The sequence below is a fragment of the Chelonia mydas genome, chromosome 6, assembly GCF_015237465.2.
Source record: "Chelonia mydas isolate rCheMyd1 chromosome 6, rCheMyd1.pri.v2, whole genome shotgun sequence".
NCBI lineage: Eukaryota > Metazoa > Chordata > Testudines > Cheloniidae > Chelonia > Chelonia mydas.
In genome coordinates this window covers 44,262,171-44,277,830 of record NC_051246.2, presented here as the reverse complement: position 1 = coordinate 44,277,830, position 15,660 = coordinate 44,262,171, and the positions used below count along the sequence as shown (strand labels likewise).

Sequence of the window (15,660 nt, the reverse complement as noted above, 5' to 3'; positions counted from 1 at the left end):
AGCTAGCACTTGTCATTTGTGACAACACAGGTAGCCCCTAGGCCAAATTTTATGATGTCTCAGAATAGATAACTTTGCAGCATTCTGAAAAGGTACATGCTTTCAAGAAATTCCACTTCCCTATGATTTTTCTATCATATCTGAGAAGCTCTATTACCTAGGGTCAACGTATGCTGAGAAAGACATTTTACAGAATTCAGAAATAAGCAAAACCATGCAGGCACCATTTGAGGAGGGGGAAGATCTGCTGCCCTGAATTTCGAGGACCCTACAACAGAGTTCCTGCTCCACAGCTGGCTCAGCAGTGAGTTGTTTGTTTTAACCTCGGTAAATGTTGGTAGCTCAAGATTTGAAATCTAAACTTGAGGGTCATTGTGTAAAATAGTATTTGAAACTGACGTTTGCACAATGTTTTTGTATTTCTGAAACAGTCAGATAGGAAACAAGCATGAAGGCTATGCGCGGTTACATTACAAATACACACTCATTTGCAGGGCTTTCCTTTAGTCTCTCATTTTAGTTTGCTTTTCTAATGGAGAAATTCAAACAAGGACACACAAAATAAGAGGCCAGGAATCACTGCTGAAGTACAGAGCCTCTGCCAAACTTGGACAATTCAAAGGGTGCAGGAGTCAAACTCCCTTGTCAGTTCCACAAGGAGTGCCATCTCCTCCTTACCCCTCTCAGGAAACAATCAGGCAGTAGCTCTAAACATCCAGATAACAAAAGGTCAGATTGTACCTGCCTGATCCCACTCTTCATGCATGAATGGAGGGGAGGGTCTGCTGCCTCCACAGCAACATCGCTGCCTTCCTGGTATTTCTGGGTTCTATGCTGGGGAGGGGCTTGGAAATGCCACATTCAGTGGGGATGAGAACACACATCATTCCCCGACTAGTCCCATGAGGCAGTCAACTTTTCTGTTGAACCCCTTCACAATGACAAACCCCTTTTAATGAGCTGTTCCTAGGCCCTTACTATGTTGGGACTACCAACAATCTGGATGGTGACACCAGCTGGTCCACAGCACATATCTGGCTAGCTCTTGTCTCTTAGAGATCTTAATGGATCAGCAAAATCTGTGGGTCAGACTAATGGTTCCTTTCACTGGAGTCAAACCAGATGATACAATACACAGGGAATTCCATAATGATTCCTAGGGTCTGATTCTCATTTGCAGTAAGGCCCTTTTACACAGCTATGACGGTCCACAGAGGCCTGAAAGTGGTGTAAAACTGTAACTTACCCCCTACCATAAGGCCTCTTTCTGCTGCTAGAGCATTGTCAAAGGGCCTTAATGTAAATGAGAATTAAACCCACAGAATTTTCTTCCATCCAATGCCCACTGAAGTGAGTGGAAGTTTTAGCACGGATATCAGTGGGTACTGGATGAGGCTCTGACAGCTGCTAAAGCTGAAGTTAAAGGGAGTTTTGTCATTGGAGTCAATGAGAACACATTCAGACCCTTTAAATTAGAATGTCTTTGGAGATAACACTGGGAAAACATTATTTGTATAAATATGTCCTATATTTATAACAATAATACATTGGACTTTTACAGCACTTTTCGTTCAAGGACCTCAAAGCACTTCTGAAAAGGTGAGTCAACATCATTCTCACTATTTTACAGATGACAATACAGAAGTATAGAGAGGTAAGTGATGTGTAGAAGGTCAACTAACTGCACTAACTTTTCCAAATGAATGAGAAACTGGATAGCATTTAAAAATTAAATAAAGGAATGTTTATATTAATGTAGAGTTTGTTAGACTCACAGACTTTAAGGTCAGAAGAGACCATTGTGATCATCTAGTCTGACTTCCTGCACATCGCAGGCCAGAGAATCTCACCCACCCGCTCCTGAAATAGACCCCTAACCTCTGGCTGAGTTACTGAAGTCCTCAAATCATGGTTTAAAGACTTCAATTTAAAGAGAATCCACCATTTACACTAGTTTAAACCATTTACACTAGTTTAAACCAGGCCCCATGCTGCACAGAAAGGCAAAACCCCAGCAGGGTCTCTGCCAATCTGACCTGGGGGAAAATTCCTTTCTGATTCCAAATATGGTGAACAGTTAGACGTTGAGCAGGTGGGCAAAACCCATTAGGCAGATACCTGGGAAAGAATTCTCTGAAGAAACTCAGAGCCCTCCCCCATCTAGTGTCCCCTCTCCAGCCGTTGGGGATTTTTGCTACTGACAGTCCCTGATGCACCACATGCCATCGCAGATAGTCTCTTTATAAAGCTGTAATGTTAGAATTGATGTGAAGTGCCTTACAAACAGAAAGCAGAGGGAATACTTTTTAAAATAGAGTTTCACGCAATATACTAAATGTAACAAAGGTTCAATCCTGGCCCCACTGAAGTCAATGGCAAAATTCCCACTGATTTCAATGGTGCCAGGATTTCATCCTTAGGCGCCAGTCCTGCAAACACTTATCTCCATGCTTAACTTGAAGCATCTGAATAGTGTGAATGACTACATATGTTTTTAAACTTCTCCACATGTATAAGTGTTTACAGGACTGGGACCCTAATTTGAACTTTAATAATGAAATTCAAATCTCTGAGTTATAAATAATAATAATATGAATACTTTTCACTTCTATGGCACATCCCATTTAAGGATCTTGAAGTGCTTTACATACAATGAATTAAACTTAACAATGTCCTTTTGAGGCAGATAAGCACTGTTATTCTCACTTTACAGAGGAAGAATTTTAGGCACAATGAAATTAAAGGAATACTGGCAGGTCTCAAACTTTGATTTTAAAATAAGCAGTAGCAATGCTTCCATGACTTTTTAAAAAAAACCCCAGTGGAACAGATCTTTTACAAACAAGTAAAAATTACCATATTTGCAGTTCAAATCCCATTGTTCTACTATATGAGCACCAGAAAATGAAACTGACACTGACTAAATAAAACTGACTAGCCTGTTTTCACTGCCCTGATTTTGCAAACACGTTCAGGTGTGCAAGCCCTGGTCTACACTACAAATTTATGTCGGTATATCTATGTTGCTCAGGGGTGTGGAAAATCTGAACTGTAGCAAACTAACTCCCGGTGTAGACAGCATTATGTCTACTGCCTCTCAGGGAGGTGGAGTACCTATGCTAATTGAAGCCGCAAATCTGTAAGTGTAGACAAGCCCTAAGTTTTTGCAGGATTGGGCCCTAAGTGTAGTGTGTTCGCTTTTTTATTATTTTGTATTGTTTTTAAAAACAGCATAAATTGTTTGTATTGTTTTTAAAAACAGCATAAATACTGAAAAGTAAATACTAAAAGGTAAATCCAAGCAACATACAGGTTGACTTCAATAGGAGCTCCAAGCACAAGTGATTGTTGGATCAACTCCCTTTAAGAAGAAAAATGTAAAGGATCCTACTTTCCAAGGTTAACGCTCTCAAAATGACTGTGGGTTTAACAATGTAGCATCCCTGTGTAAATAAAAATTTTCCACCATAATTACATTGCCACTGTTATACTGGTATAACTTTCCATGTGGACACCCTTATTCCAGAATAAAAGTGCTTTTTTTCAGTTTACCTTGTGTTGCTTTGGTAGGACTATATGCTGAACTGGAAAAAGGAACTCTTATTCCGGAATAAGAGTGTTCACAAGGGGTGTTATACCAGTATAATGATAGCAATATAATTATACTAGTAAATTTTCCCATGTAGACAAGCAAGTTTCCATCGATTGCTGTGTACTGAGATTGCCACCTTCCTTAATCCCAAGTGGTGAATTGTCCTTAAACCATACCATACATTTAACATGATAATCCTTAATGCTTATATAGCACTAATCATCTTCAAAGCACCTTAAAAACAATGACCCCATTCCTGCAAGCTATTTTGCATTGGTGGACCTTTATATCTGGGTAGATCCACAAAAAAGTAAATGAGCATCGGTCTACATGGACTAGTTTCCAGTAGCAGGACCTTCAATTAACAAATCCTCTCAACACTACCGTGGAGTAAATAATGTTCAAAAAATGGTATTTTCCATTAAAAAAAAATAAAATAAAAGAATAAATTGACTTTTTCCCCAAAAAAACATTTTTCCTGGAAATTTGTGATCTTTTTGTCAAAACTAAACAAAAAATGTATTTTTATCAGGCACTAATAGAACACTTTTTAGTTTTGGGTTTTTTTTCCCCCTTCCCATTTTCACATTCATTTAGTCTCTTTTCAAGATGAAAATAAAGGAGGAGTGGAGTGGGAGGTCTGAACTCAGAAAATTGAAAAATTTTCAGTTTACTTAAAATAAAAACAATTTTTTTTGTTTCAAACCAAAACATTTTTGATTCATCTCAATGAAAAATTTAAAAAATGAACATTTCTGTGAAAGTTTTCGTATAGTTGGACAATTATTATTTGTTAATCAAAAAGACCAACCCTAGTGAATAAAACAGAGGAAAGGAGATTAAAGGTGGCCTAGAAAAGGTGGGGTGGAGGTGTGGGAGAGGAGGCCTTTTTTGTTTTGGAGTTATTATTATTGCTTGCGTTACAACAACACACAGAGGCCAAAAGCCACAACCAGAGCCCAGGAGTGCTGGGTGTTGTATAATCCTTCAGTTAAAAAAAAGTTCTGCCCCAAAGAGTTTACAGTCTACATAAATGATGCATGTATTTGATGCATTTAAAAGTCTTGAAGGTCATTTTATTTTTAAAGATCTTTTTCTTCCCATGTTTCTTTATTATATTAGAAACATTCCGTACCTTGTTTTTCCTAAATTACTCTATGGATGACTGGAGAACTGGTAATGAAATCACAATTATCGCAGAAGTGAAACTTGTTTGAGAAGGAAAGAGATTTTTATCCAATCTGATTACAACTATCTGTGTTGAATTTGTTTTTTGGTTGGTGTTCTGTTTTGTTTTCTTGGTTGGCCAGCTGGGTTTTTGATACCTATTTAATTCAAATGCCTAGTAAACAAATGAAAGGAAAGTTATCTTTGTCAAAGGTTCAATTAAGAACTATGAAAGATCCCAACCTATTTCTTGGAGTCCACCAATGAGACGTCCAGCAGAATCAGGAGGGGAAAAAATATATTCTTAATACTTTTAACATAAAATGAGGAAACAGAAAAATCTGGGAGGAAAAGCGACCTTTCACAGCTTCTTTATACATTCTTAAGCAGCAAAAAGGGACACAAGTGCCATTTGTGGTGTTTTTTTCCTTGGAAGTTTCCCTTTAAGCATGGTACAATCAGGTAGTTCCAAAAATTTAGAACGAATGGATTTTACAAAATGCAATAGAAATATTTTAATAAATTCTTTAAAATGTTAATGAAAAGAAGGATTTTTGGTCTTATGGTGTCTGCAAACCAATCACTGCATCACTGTGCACATACAGAAGAATCAGATAGTGAAAAAGTGAAACTGGCCTTGTGTCACCTGCTCAAAGTGAAGGCAGTGCAAAAATTAAAAAAGCATAAATGGGGAAAATTATATTAAAGTTGTACAATTCTTACAGTTTAGTAATTAAAGCTGCTATGAGTAGACAAGAGTAGACAAATGTGGGTTTTGGTTGGCTGGGGTATTTAATAAATGACTTTTCACCTGACAATACCCCTTTAGAGCGCTGCATCCACAGCCACAGGAAGTGTCAGAACCAGGATTAGAACACAAGAGAAACTGGCTCTCTGTTTTGTGCTGATTATACCATGTGTCTCTGTCCCAACACATCAAATGGAGGGGGAGGAAGAAGAGGCGGACAAAGTCTAAGGAAACAGTAAACATGTTTCTGATCGAATGCTGCTGTTTTACACTGATACGTTTCCACTGATTTTTAATTTACACCAATGTGAGATCAGAATCAAGCCCTGTGAATGCAAGAGACATGTACGCAGCTCAGTCAATCCAGAATTAATTGTATTAAATAGTCCTTTAAGTCTTATCCCCAACCCTTGCCTTCACACACAGAGGAACACACACACAAAGGAGAAACTGAGATGTGTCGCACACATATCATTTTGAAAATTCCTTGAGAAGAAAGCCTGGGAGCTAGCATAACAGCTTGGCCTTCAAACTCAGTTCTACCTTAGACTATGGATTATGGTGTTTAGAATAAGCAACGCAATATAGCGGTCCCTTGGCATGGGCTTGTATACTCTAGTATGCTCAGTGCTTGTATACCCTTTTGTTCCTTTATCAACTTCCCAACACTCTTTTATCAGGCTGCATTGTAACTTTCCAATAACAGGAAGAAAAAAGTTCTTCGAATTCTTTATAGAGAGGCATTAACAAGGTAGTCCAATAAGAAAAACAAAGCTGCATAAAAGATTGGCAGCTGCAGCAGTGTGGCATTAATACAGAGACTGACTGGTAAAAAGAGCAGGTGTGCTTTTGAAGAAAGGTTTCTTGGTTATTTTTGTCTTTTCCAATTTTCTCACCCAGATTTTTGCCTGCTGATCCCCCAACTCGTGTGTATGCACACAGCTTCCATTATAACACCCTGGAAAGGCAAATGAGCATCCTTTTCTGAAGCTCTCACTTCTCCATGACCAGAGACAACTCCATCATCCTGATTACTCACACTCACAACTCTGGTGACATATTCACCTCATCTCTCGCCTCTGCACCCACATCCTGTCATTTCTTCCTCTATAGCTTCTCTAAAATCCAGCATTTGCTCTCCATTCCTAATGCCAAAATTTGCCTCAACTTCTGCAATCTTTGGCTTTCTGCACTTCGTAACTCACCTCACTCATTCTCTTCCAGTTTAGTCAAGATTTTGGTGCAAAAATCATTTCCTTCTCCCATCACTCCATCTCTTTATCATGTCAGACCTTTTTTTTATTCTTAAGTTTTGAAATCAAAGCAGCAACATTGTAGTTAAGAGTCTGTTTTCATTTTCATTATGTTGTAAATCATAACCTCAGATTTTTAATTCAGACTAGGGAGTTTTTCAAATCCAATGAAACTATCTGCCAAACTACTTCTGGTTTAGAGATGCACAAAAATATTGAAATTAGAGATTATCATTATTATTATTGCCTATTTCTAGAACAAATCAGAGATGCATTTTGAAAAGTAAAATTTTTTTTAGTCTTTCAGCCATTTTCAGGACCTTCTGAAATCCACGGTAATTTCCCATTGCATTCAATAGGAATTAGAAGGGGCCCTTCAAGAACAAAAATTCTCTCCAATCTACAGTCTGGATCTTAGGGGTTATTCTGAACTCATTCTGTACACAGAAATTCTATTGATATTGATGGGAGTCAGCAGGGCAGCCTGGAGTGCAGAATGTGCAATGGAGATCTGCACTGCTGATAAGAGATCCACACTGGGGAGCAGAGGGGAGAGTTTTGCCCTAAAAGCAGAGTAATCTGATCTTTTCAGCTACAACAAAATGTAATTAACGTAAACACTTCCAAGTTTGGGAAGTGACTACTATTCTGAACTTATCCTTTCAGAAGCTCCACTGATGGTTTATGATTTTATGAATATTGTTACTACAGGAGAAGTCCCAGGAGAAGGTACTCAACTGTTGGACTGTCAGCCTCTTGACAGGATTCTGCATAGCAAAAATGCTATGAAGTGGCATGCTACTTTAGCACTTTGACTATGCAAAGGCCCTATCAAATGCAAGAGCGTGACAATGTGCAAAATCCTGGTTAACACAGGGGGCCCCTCTGAGGTCCAAAGCCATCCCTTTTGTTTTATAGTTTAACATACATTTGAGACTATTAAGAAAAAAAGAACTTAAATAGAAATAGTTGATAAGGATCTGACTTAGCCAAACAATGGGAAGGAAATTCAAAGTTAAAGCTAGCACTTAGTTCTTAGCACTCCCCATTGTGCCTAGAATCTATATTGTAGAATGATTTTACAAGTCATACAATACTAAGGCATAACACCGTGAGGTAAGGAGCCTTAGATCTGAATTTCCCATGCTTTTCTTGGTTTAAGTTCAGGCCATGAACATTATTTTAACTCGGTATTTGTATTTCTTGGGACTAATTGTTCCACAATCTCTGAATCCTTGTTGTGAGTGGAATACAGCATGCGGCACAGGTTCCATTCACAACAAGGAGGACAAAGGATTCAGTGATCAGAGGACAATTAGTCCCAATTAGGCCTATTTCGCAGCTCAGTGTAAAGGGTGGGGGAAGGGTGCTAAAATTTTTAAAAAGAAAAGGAGTACTTGTGGCACCTAGAGACTAACAAATTTATTAATAAATTAAATTTATTAACTAATAAATTTGTTAGTCTCTAAGGTGCCACAAGTACTCCTTTTCTTTTTACGGATACAGACTAACACGGCTGCTCCTCTGAAACCTAAATTTTTTAAGAAATAGGTCCCTCCGGCAAGTTACAGTGAGATCACTAAAGTTACAAGCGAACTTCAGAACCTGGCACCTCATACACAATACTATATTCTGATGCATTTCACCAAGCATATGTCTACAGTAAAAATGCTACAGTGACACAGCTTCGCTGCTGCAGTGCTTCAGTGTAGATGCTACCTACCCCGACAGCAGGGATTCTCTTGTTGGTGTAGGTAATTCACCTCCCCAGGAGGCAGTAGCTAAATTGATGGAAGAATTATTCTGTTGACCTAGCACTGTCTATACTGGGAGTTAAGTCACCTTAACTATGCCACTCAGGGGTGCAGACTATTCACACCCCTGAGCAAGATTGTTAACCCAACTTAATTTTCTAGTGTAGACCACGCCTAAGTCTGTGCCATTGGAGGGCAAAGTCATTAGCATCTAGAGGTGATGGAACACTATTTGTAAACTATGTTATGTAACAAATGTTGGCAGTTTTCGTCAAGTAGTTTATTCGTCAAATCACTTGTTCTAGCTTTCAACCAACTGTCCTATTGACACACCTCATTTTAAATTAGCTTAAAAAATCAAGGTTAAAAATACTTACATATGTACATGTGGAGGCTGGAACCTGCTCTGGTTGATGTTGTAGTGTGTAAATGCCTGGGTTGGATTTGAACTGTATTCATCCACTGTTATGGTAACTTTGCCTTGTGAAGGAATTCCATGAGCCATCCTTCCTCCTTATAGACATGAGCAATTTACAACTTTCCAGAGCCAAGAATGGCGGTGGGCATTGTGTTCCAGCCAAGTTCTGAACCCAAGGATCTCCTCATCAACACAACAGAGTTCTACAAAAGGAAGAAGAATAACACAGACACAGTGTTTAAAGTCCTGAGATTCCAAAAAGATCAAATTATGGCTGAATTTCAATCTAGTCCTATGCTGATATTCTTTGGAAATTTCTATCTACATATTTCTAATGTACCCATTTATTTTAGTATCTGGCCACTAAATGTTAATTATACCTTCATCTTTTTTTTAAAGCTTCTTCACTTTGCACTGTTTTAAGTACCTTTGTAGTATGGATGGTTTAAAATAAGACTTTGTTTACACTACAAAATAATCTGTGTGGAAAGCCCCAGCTAAGTGCCCCATATTTACTATTCCTCTTAATTTTAAATAAACATCTAGTGCTAATTACAGCTGTGAAAGTGAATAACTGGGCCTAAATTCATGAAGGTCAAATGGCTCTTGTCAAATGCCTGCACCCTCTTCGAAGCACAGTTCGCTTTACAAAGTTGGTTACATTTCGTCAGATCTTTTTCCAGATGAATATAAGACAGCCCATCTTACAAAGCTATAACAAAAGTTAAACTCAAACCAGTTTGGTTCAAAGTATTTATATCTGTCAAAAGGAAAACTGGTATTTGAGCAGCATTACCGATATACTCATTCTACCTGCAACAAAACTAAGCTTTCTACACACTTTACGTAATCAAATAGTTGTGATTTATTTGCTACTATTACCAGCCTTCTCTTAGTGCACATATAAAATTCTATTAATGAGAATTCTACATATATATACACAAGATAAAAGTAAAACATGCTCCTCTGCCTATACACACACGCCTAAGTTACTCACAATGGGCCAGTCACTAAAGGACCAACACCTTTTCTAGTGCACCAGACATCATTAAATTCTGGTACACGTACACACACACTAAGAGCCATCATAAAGAACATTAGCATTCAGAGTGGAGAAGCCCGGTGATCTAGCAGTGTGAGCACAGGCCTAAGAGCCAGGAACGCCCAACTTCTAATCTCAGTTCTGACTCCTTCATAAACTCATTCCGCCCCCTCTCATCTGTAAAATGAGGACACCAAGATGACTCTACTTTACAAGGGTATTGTGAAAATTGATCAGTTAATGTCCGTAAAACGCTTTCAAGCTCTGTATAAGTACTATTTATGGGCCAGATCCTCAGCTGGAGGATCTGGCCTTAAATTACTAGATGCAAGGAGCATGTATTTATGTAAAAAGAAAAGGAGTACTTGTGGCACCTTAGAGACTAACCAATTTATTTGAGCATAAGCTTTCGTGAGCTACAGCTCACTTCATCGGATGCGTACTGTGGCATCCGATGAAGTGAGCTGTAGCTCAAGAAAGCTTATGCTCAAATAAATTGGTTAGTCTCTAAGGTGCCACAAGTACTCCTTTTCTTTTTGCAAATACAGACTAACACAGCTGTTACTCTGAAACCTGTCATGTATTTATGTGTAAATTACAAGAGTAAATCTCCATTTGCTGAAATGAGAACATACAAAATAGGAGGGAGGAGACTGATCTGAAACTCAGGCATCAAACTATGCAATATTTTTCCTACAGTGATGCTCTTGGACTACTCTTAGCTCCCAAACAGAAGTATGTTTACTACATGCAACATTAAAATTTTGAAATCTTTGCTTTGTAATAAAAATATATTTAGATTACAAGACTAGTTTCCAGTTTGGCATAAAAATATTGCAAAAACGCCAGACAAATGGCATATGGCCTGCCATAGGCCATTTATTTTATTATTTTACAACCTCAGGCCTACCTCCGCTTCCATATGTTAGTTGGGCAAAGAAATTTCACAATCTTCATTCCAGGAATAGGATTCTCTCATCCATTTCCAATATCAGTAAAAAGCAGAGAAAATTAAACTAAACCTTAAAATTCTTACCAAGGGGGAGAGAGCTACTTGTGATTTTGTATGTTTCAGTGAAATCACTGTTTGGTCTTTATACTAATTTGCCTTCACAAGAACAGTACTAAGGGTCTGAGGGATAAAATCAACAAGGCAAGATTTACTAAATCAAATCTTTGCCCTGTTAATTGTGATGTAAGATACATGTAATAACTGCTCACGAATCATAATGTGGTGGTTTTCATACCAAGTTTGCAGCTGTTTCCTTAATTTCCCTCACAATTATATTTTACTGTTATTTTGCATAACAGTAAAACACAACACCTGCTTCAAATTGCAGTCCTGTTCTAAGTACTGTAATTCTTTTGAGATACAAACTATTAAGAGTATGCAGCGTAAAAACTGCATAATTGCACTGCACTCAAAAGTAAATACAAATGAAAACATCTTCCCGTTGGAGAAATGACTGTCATTAAAAAGAATGTTAGCCATCAAGGCTTGAAGGGGAAAAAATACACATTTTTACACAAGAACTTTAGGGTTTACATAAATTAGGGAGTAGTGTGGAAATTACATGCCCAATCTTACTTTTTTGCAATCAAAATCTACTGTGTAAAACAGAGAAAATTAGAAGCAACCACAACCAAATTTTTGCCCAGACTTTTAGAAAGGCTATGTACTTCCACTAACAGTATAAGCAGAAGTCAGAACATTACATTTCCCATTACGAGTAACTCAGAAGAAAATTTAATTTGCTCATTAGAGTGAATTATACACAAAGATAATATTAAATATCATTTTACAGTGTTCATAAACCTATTACAAAAATATAAATTTCAGCTAACTAGCATACAAGGGAAGTACTAAGAGGATATTGGACAGTCATATATAAAATACTTTTAAGTTGTTTCATTGTAATATTTAAAGTAAAAACTTCCCATAGTATTTAATTCTAAATATATACCTTTATGCTTAAATAAGACTAAGTTAAACAAAGTATCGAATTAAACTGAAAGGTAACAACGAAAATCCAAAGTGGAAAAAAGTCAAATATATGACTGGGAGGCTGATTTTAATTTCATTTTCCTAATTTCCCTTGAATGTTTTATATACCAATACAGCTCACCTATCAGAGGTGTCAGATTATTATCTTTTTTAATGTGGAGTTCTTTGAAGAGAATGTCAAACAGAAGCAGAGTATTTCAGAACTTTCATAAACAAAAAGGAAAAAAAGGCTTATTTTTCAGCACTATTGTTCTTCTCACCCCCCGACAGTAAGCACTCACTGAGATGATGAGCACAAAAGAATAGCTGCCTGTTTTTTTCATAGCTGTCAAGTGCAACCTAGTATGCAATATTTGCCACTTCTTACCTGATAGATTTCTTGCTTAAAAATTAACTACAAAAAGGATATGCAATCCACTTTATTATATCATGTTTTACTAATGATATGCCAGAGGTTATTCTGGGAATGCCAATAGCTATCTTTCAGCCTGTATTTATGATTTAAAATGTTATAAAGAGACACCTTAGTGCATGGGTCTGTTTGTTCAGTTTTAAATCTATAAAATGTACAAGGCTGGCACTTTTTAAAACAAAAGGCAGACATTAATTCTATACTACAGCCTACTTTTCTAAGGACTATTCATACTGAGCAGCTTTTACAATTTTATTTTAATTCTACCTGTAATTAAAACATTATACATAATAGCTCTTTGGACTTATTAAAAAAAATCCCCCTCAAATTTAAGCACTTGTGTGTTCTCAATTTGATCAATCAATGCTTTTGCTCTTCTGACTGGTATTAGTTGGAGAAAATTTCAGTCTGTCAAGACTGAAGAGGGGGAAAGGGGGTTAAATTAGATGTTAACGTTTTCTTTTCAAGTAGGCTTCCAATATCTGTTATATCAACGTTGATAGAGCAACAACATATTTAAAAAATACTAACACAAGCCCACCACCATAAATAAGATAGTTATTTGGTCTCTCATAGGTTATTGCAGGATGTGCTTGTGATTATTTAACAATTTGCCCGAAATCGCTGCAATGTTGTACAGTACTATACTTTTCATGCAACTCCAACTTCATTCTATCCATCAAGAGTGATGCATATATCAGAGTGACACCGCATATACTAAGTGTAGACGTGTGTTTTAAAATTTCATTCTGGACAACACATCACCCACTCTGCACACACTTCTAGATAAGCGCTCGCAGACTTCAAGAGAGAGCGGGAGGCATGAAAAGTTAAATCAAACTAGTGATGCCCACAGAAAGCTTATCCAAAAACTATTCACACACACCTTGAGTCGCACAGAGAAACAAACGCAGCGCTGTACATTCATAAATACCACCACCCTCCCACCTCCACACACACACACCGACTTCCTCTCCCTTCATGTGGAATAAAACCTCATGGCAAGCCGATCCCTCGGTATAAATGATCCAGATGCCAAAATGGTTCTCTCTGTAGCACTCAGTGCTAGGCGGAAAAGGCAGAAGTGGTACCAGTCTCCACACGCTACCTCCTCTAGCAGTCAGTCCATGCCCGGCTGCCGCCTCGTACTCTCTGGGCACCCTCCGTGCTGCTGCTGTGAGTACGCTGGGTGCTTGGCTCGCTCCCTCTCACCCTCTTTTTCCCCAGGCTCGGATCGACTGATCACAATCAGTGGCCAATAGCTCTGACACCGCACCATCCTGCCTTTTGTACAACATCCCCCTTTTCCCAACGTCATTCATCCCATCCGATCTTCCCCTTCCACTAGACGAGCTGGCATTATAGCCCAGATCAAACACACACACACACCACACAGCCAGAGCCCCCAGGAAGCACAAACCCGCCCTGCGAGCTCCTGCATTTGCAATTGCTCTTGTGTTTATTATTTCCTCGGAGAAGGGGGGCATTTCTGCTTTTTTTTTAAATATATAAAGTTTCCATCCTCCTTTTTCCTCCCCGCTCTCTGAAATTAATGCACGTTATTTTTCCACGCCCACATTTGCACTAAAACTGATTTTTTTTTTGGGGGGGGGGAAGAGCGACATATTCAACCAACAAGAGAATAAATGCTTTTTATTGCAGCTGTGTCATTTCCACAATCCCCCCCCCCAAATATCCTTCCTCTCTAAAGGTTTCCAAGTGCCCTAGGCCTCTGGGATCAGGATTTCAAAGCATGTTTTAAAATGTAGTTCTCTCGCATATAAAATAGACACAGAAACTCCAGCTCTGAATATAAAAGAAACAGGTTTGCAATCGGTACTTTTCTTGGAGTCTCGCTTCCCCCCGCCCCTCCGGTTGCCTGCTTTGGTGGGGGGGGGGGAGGAGGAGGAGGAGAAAAAGCCCCCTTCAAATGCACAAAAAAATCGGAGCAAACGCTACATTTCAGTTTGAATGTAACTGTACTTTGCATTTCGCCCGCTTGATCTGCGTTTCCTTGGTCTCTCCAGCAAGCAAAATGCTCCCTGGCCTACCCTCCCCCGGTCGTGCTCTAACATTATAACCCCGATCACCCGAGACTTTCTAGTAAACAGCCAGGAAAATTCATCCCATTTCTCTCTCTCTGCTGCCAAATCACTTCCACCACTACCTCCCCCCCAGACAAGAAATAACGCAGTGGGGGAAGGAGGGGGGGGGAGCTTGCATGGGGTGGAGGGAGGGAGACAAGACACTCAGCTCAACAAAATAATTAGCTTTTCACTCTGCAAAAAATAAGCCCCAAACAAATGAAAACCAACCCATCCAGCTAAATGACCATTCTGGTGAACGGAAATAAGCAGCCAGTTTTATTCTTATTATTGTTTAAAGCAGCCTGGCTCAGGCGCTGCTGCGCTAGACCCTGTCTGATCCCCTTCTACTTGTACATGACAAGGCACCTCTAACCCGAGGCTTTGTGTTTTGTTATTTTTCCATTTGATTTCTCTCCCCTTCTCTCTAATCGGGGTTGATTACCTTTCTTTTTCTGGCTGCTGCTGTGTGTCCTAGGGATGCCTTCAGTGCTGGGAGAGGAACCGATCCATGGGGGATTTGAGAGAGCTGGTTAAGAGAAAGGCTGGAAGGTGGAGATTGGTGTAGGCAGGGCAAAACCTTCGACCCTGAGGGTCCCCCGGCTGGCTGGAGAGTGGAAACGAGAGACACAGAGAGAAAGAATGAGAGCAGAGCCTCGATCTGGGAGAGCGAGCGAGAGAGACAGAGGGGAGAGAGAGCGAGAGCAAAGAAGGGAGAGAGCAGAGCCGTGCAGTGCGAAGGGACTGCCACTGGGGTCAGGGAGCAGAGCACCAGGAAACAGGGCGGCCAAGGAGCTCTGCACACACACACACATACAGCCAGCCAGCTCCTCCTGCTGCTGCCTCTGACTTCACTGCCCAAGCAGGGGGGGCACAGCTCTTCTGCCAAACTGCTGCAATTCCCCCTCCCATGGAGCCTGGAAGAGAAAGAAAGGAGAAGCGCTGTGTTAGTTGGGTCAAAGGAGGAAGACAGACTGAGCATCGCCTTTGAAATAAATAATAATAAAAGGCAGGAGATTCAGGAGACTTTTCTGATAAGGGAGCACACAAACCAACCTGCTTTGTAAGACCTGCCCAGTCCTGAAGGGGGGAAAGCCCTCAGCTGGGGCTAGGTGAGAACAAAGTAGGCATACTTTAGGACCAAAAAACCCCAAAACTCTGTCTCCCCCAGATTTCTGCACTTCT

General features: G+C 39.4%; 1 protein-coding gene across 2 annotated transcripts in view; it reads right to left on the bottom strand.

The window, feature by feature from the left end:
- The window catches only part of MPPED2 (metallophosphoesterase domain containing 2), a 126,195-nt gene extending 110,846 nt beyond the window's left edge, over positions 1–15,349 (bottom strand). Inside the window, exons 1-2 of one of the 2 annotated variants that reach the window (XM_007067908.4) lie at positions 14,921–15,349; positions 8,892–9,135 (exon numbers count right to left, since the gene is read on the bottom strand). In XM_007067908.4, coding sequence (XP_007067970.1) covers positions 8,892–9,019 — 128 coding nt within the window. In that variant the 5' untranslated portion in view covers positions 9,020–9,135; positions 14,921–15,349. Of the gene's footprint in view, positions 1–8,891; positions 9,136–13,499; positions 13,670–14,920 lie in introns of those variants that run through there. The other variant, XM_037899923.2, reaches the window with a different exon arrangement.
- Positions 15,350–15,660: the final 311 nt, after the last annotated feature.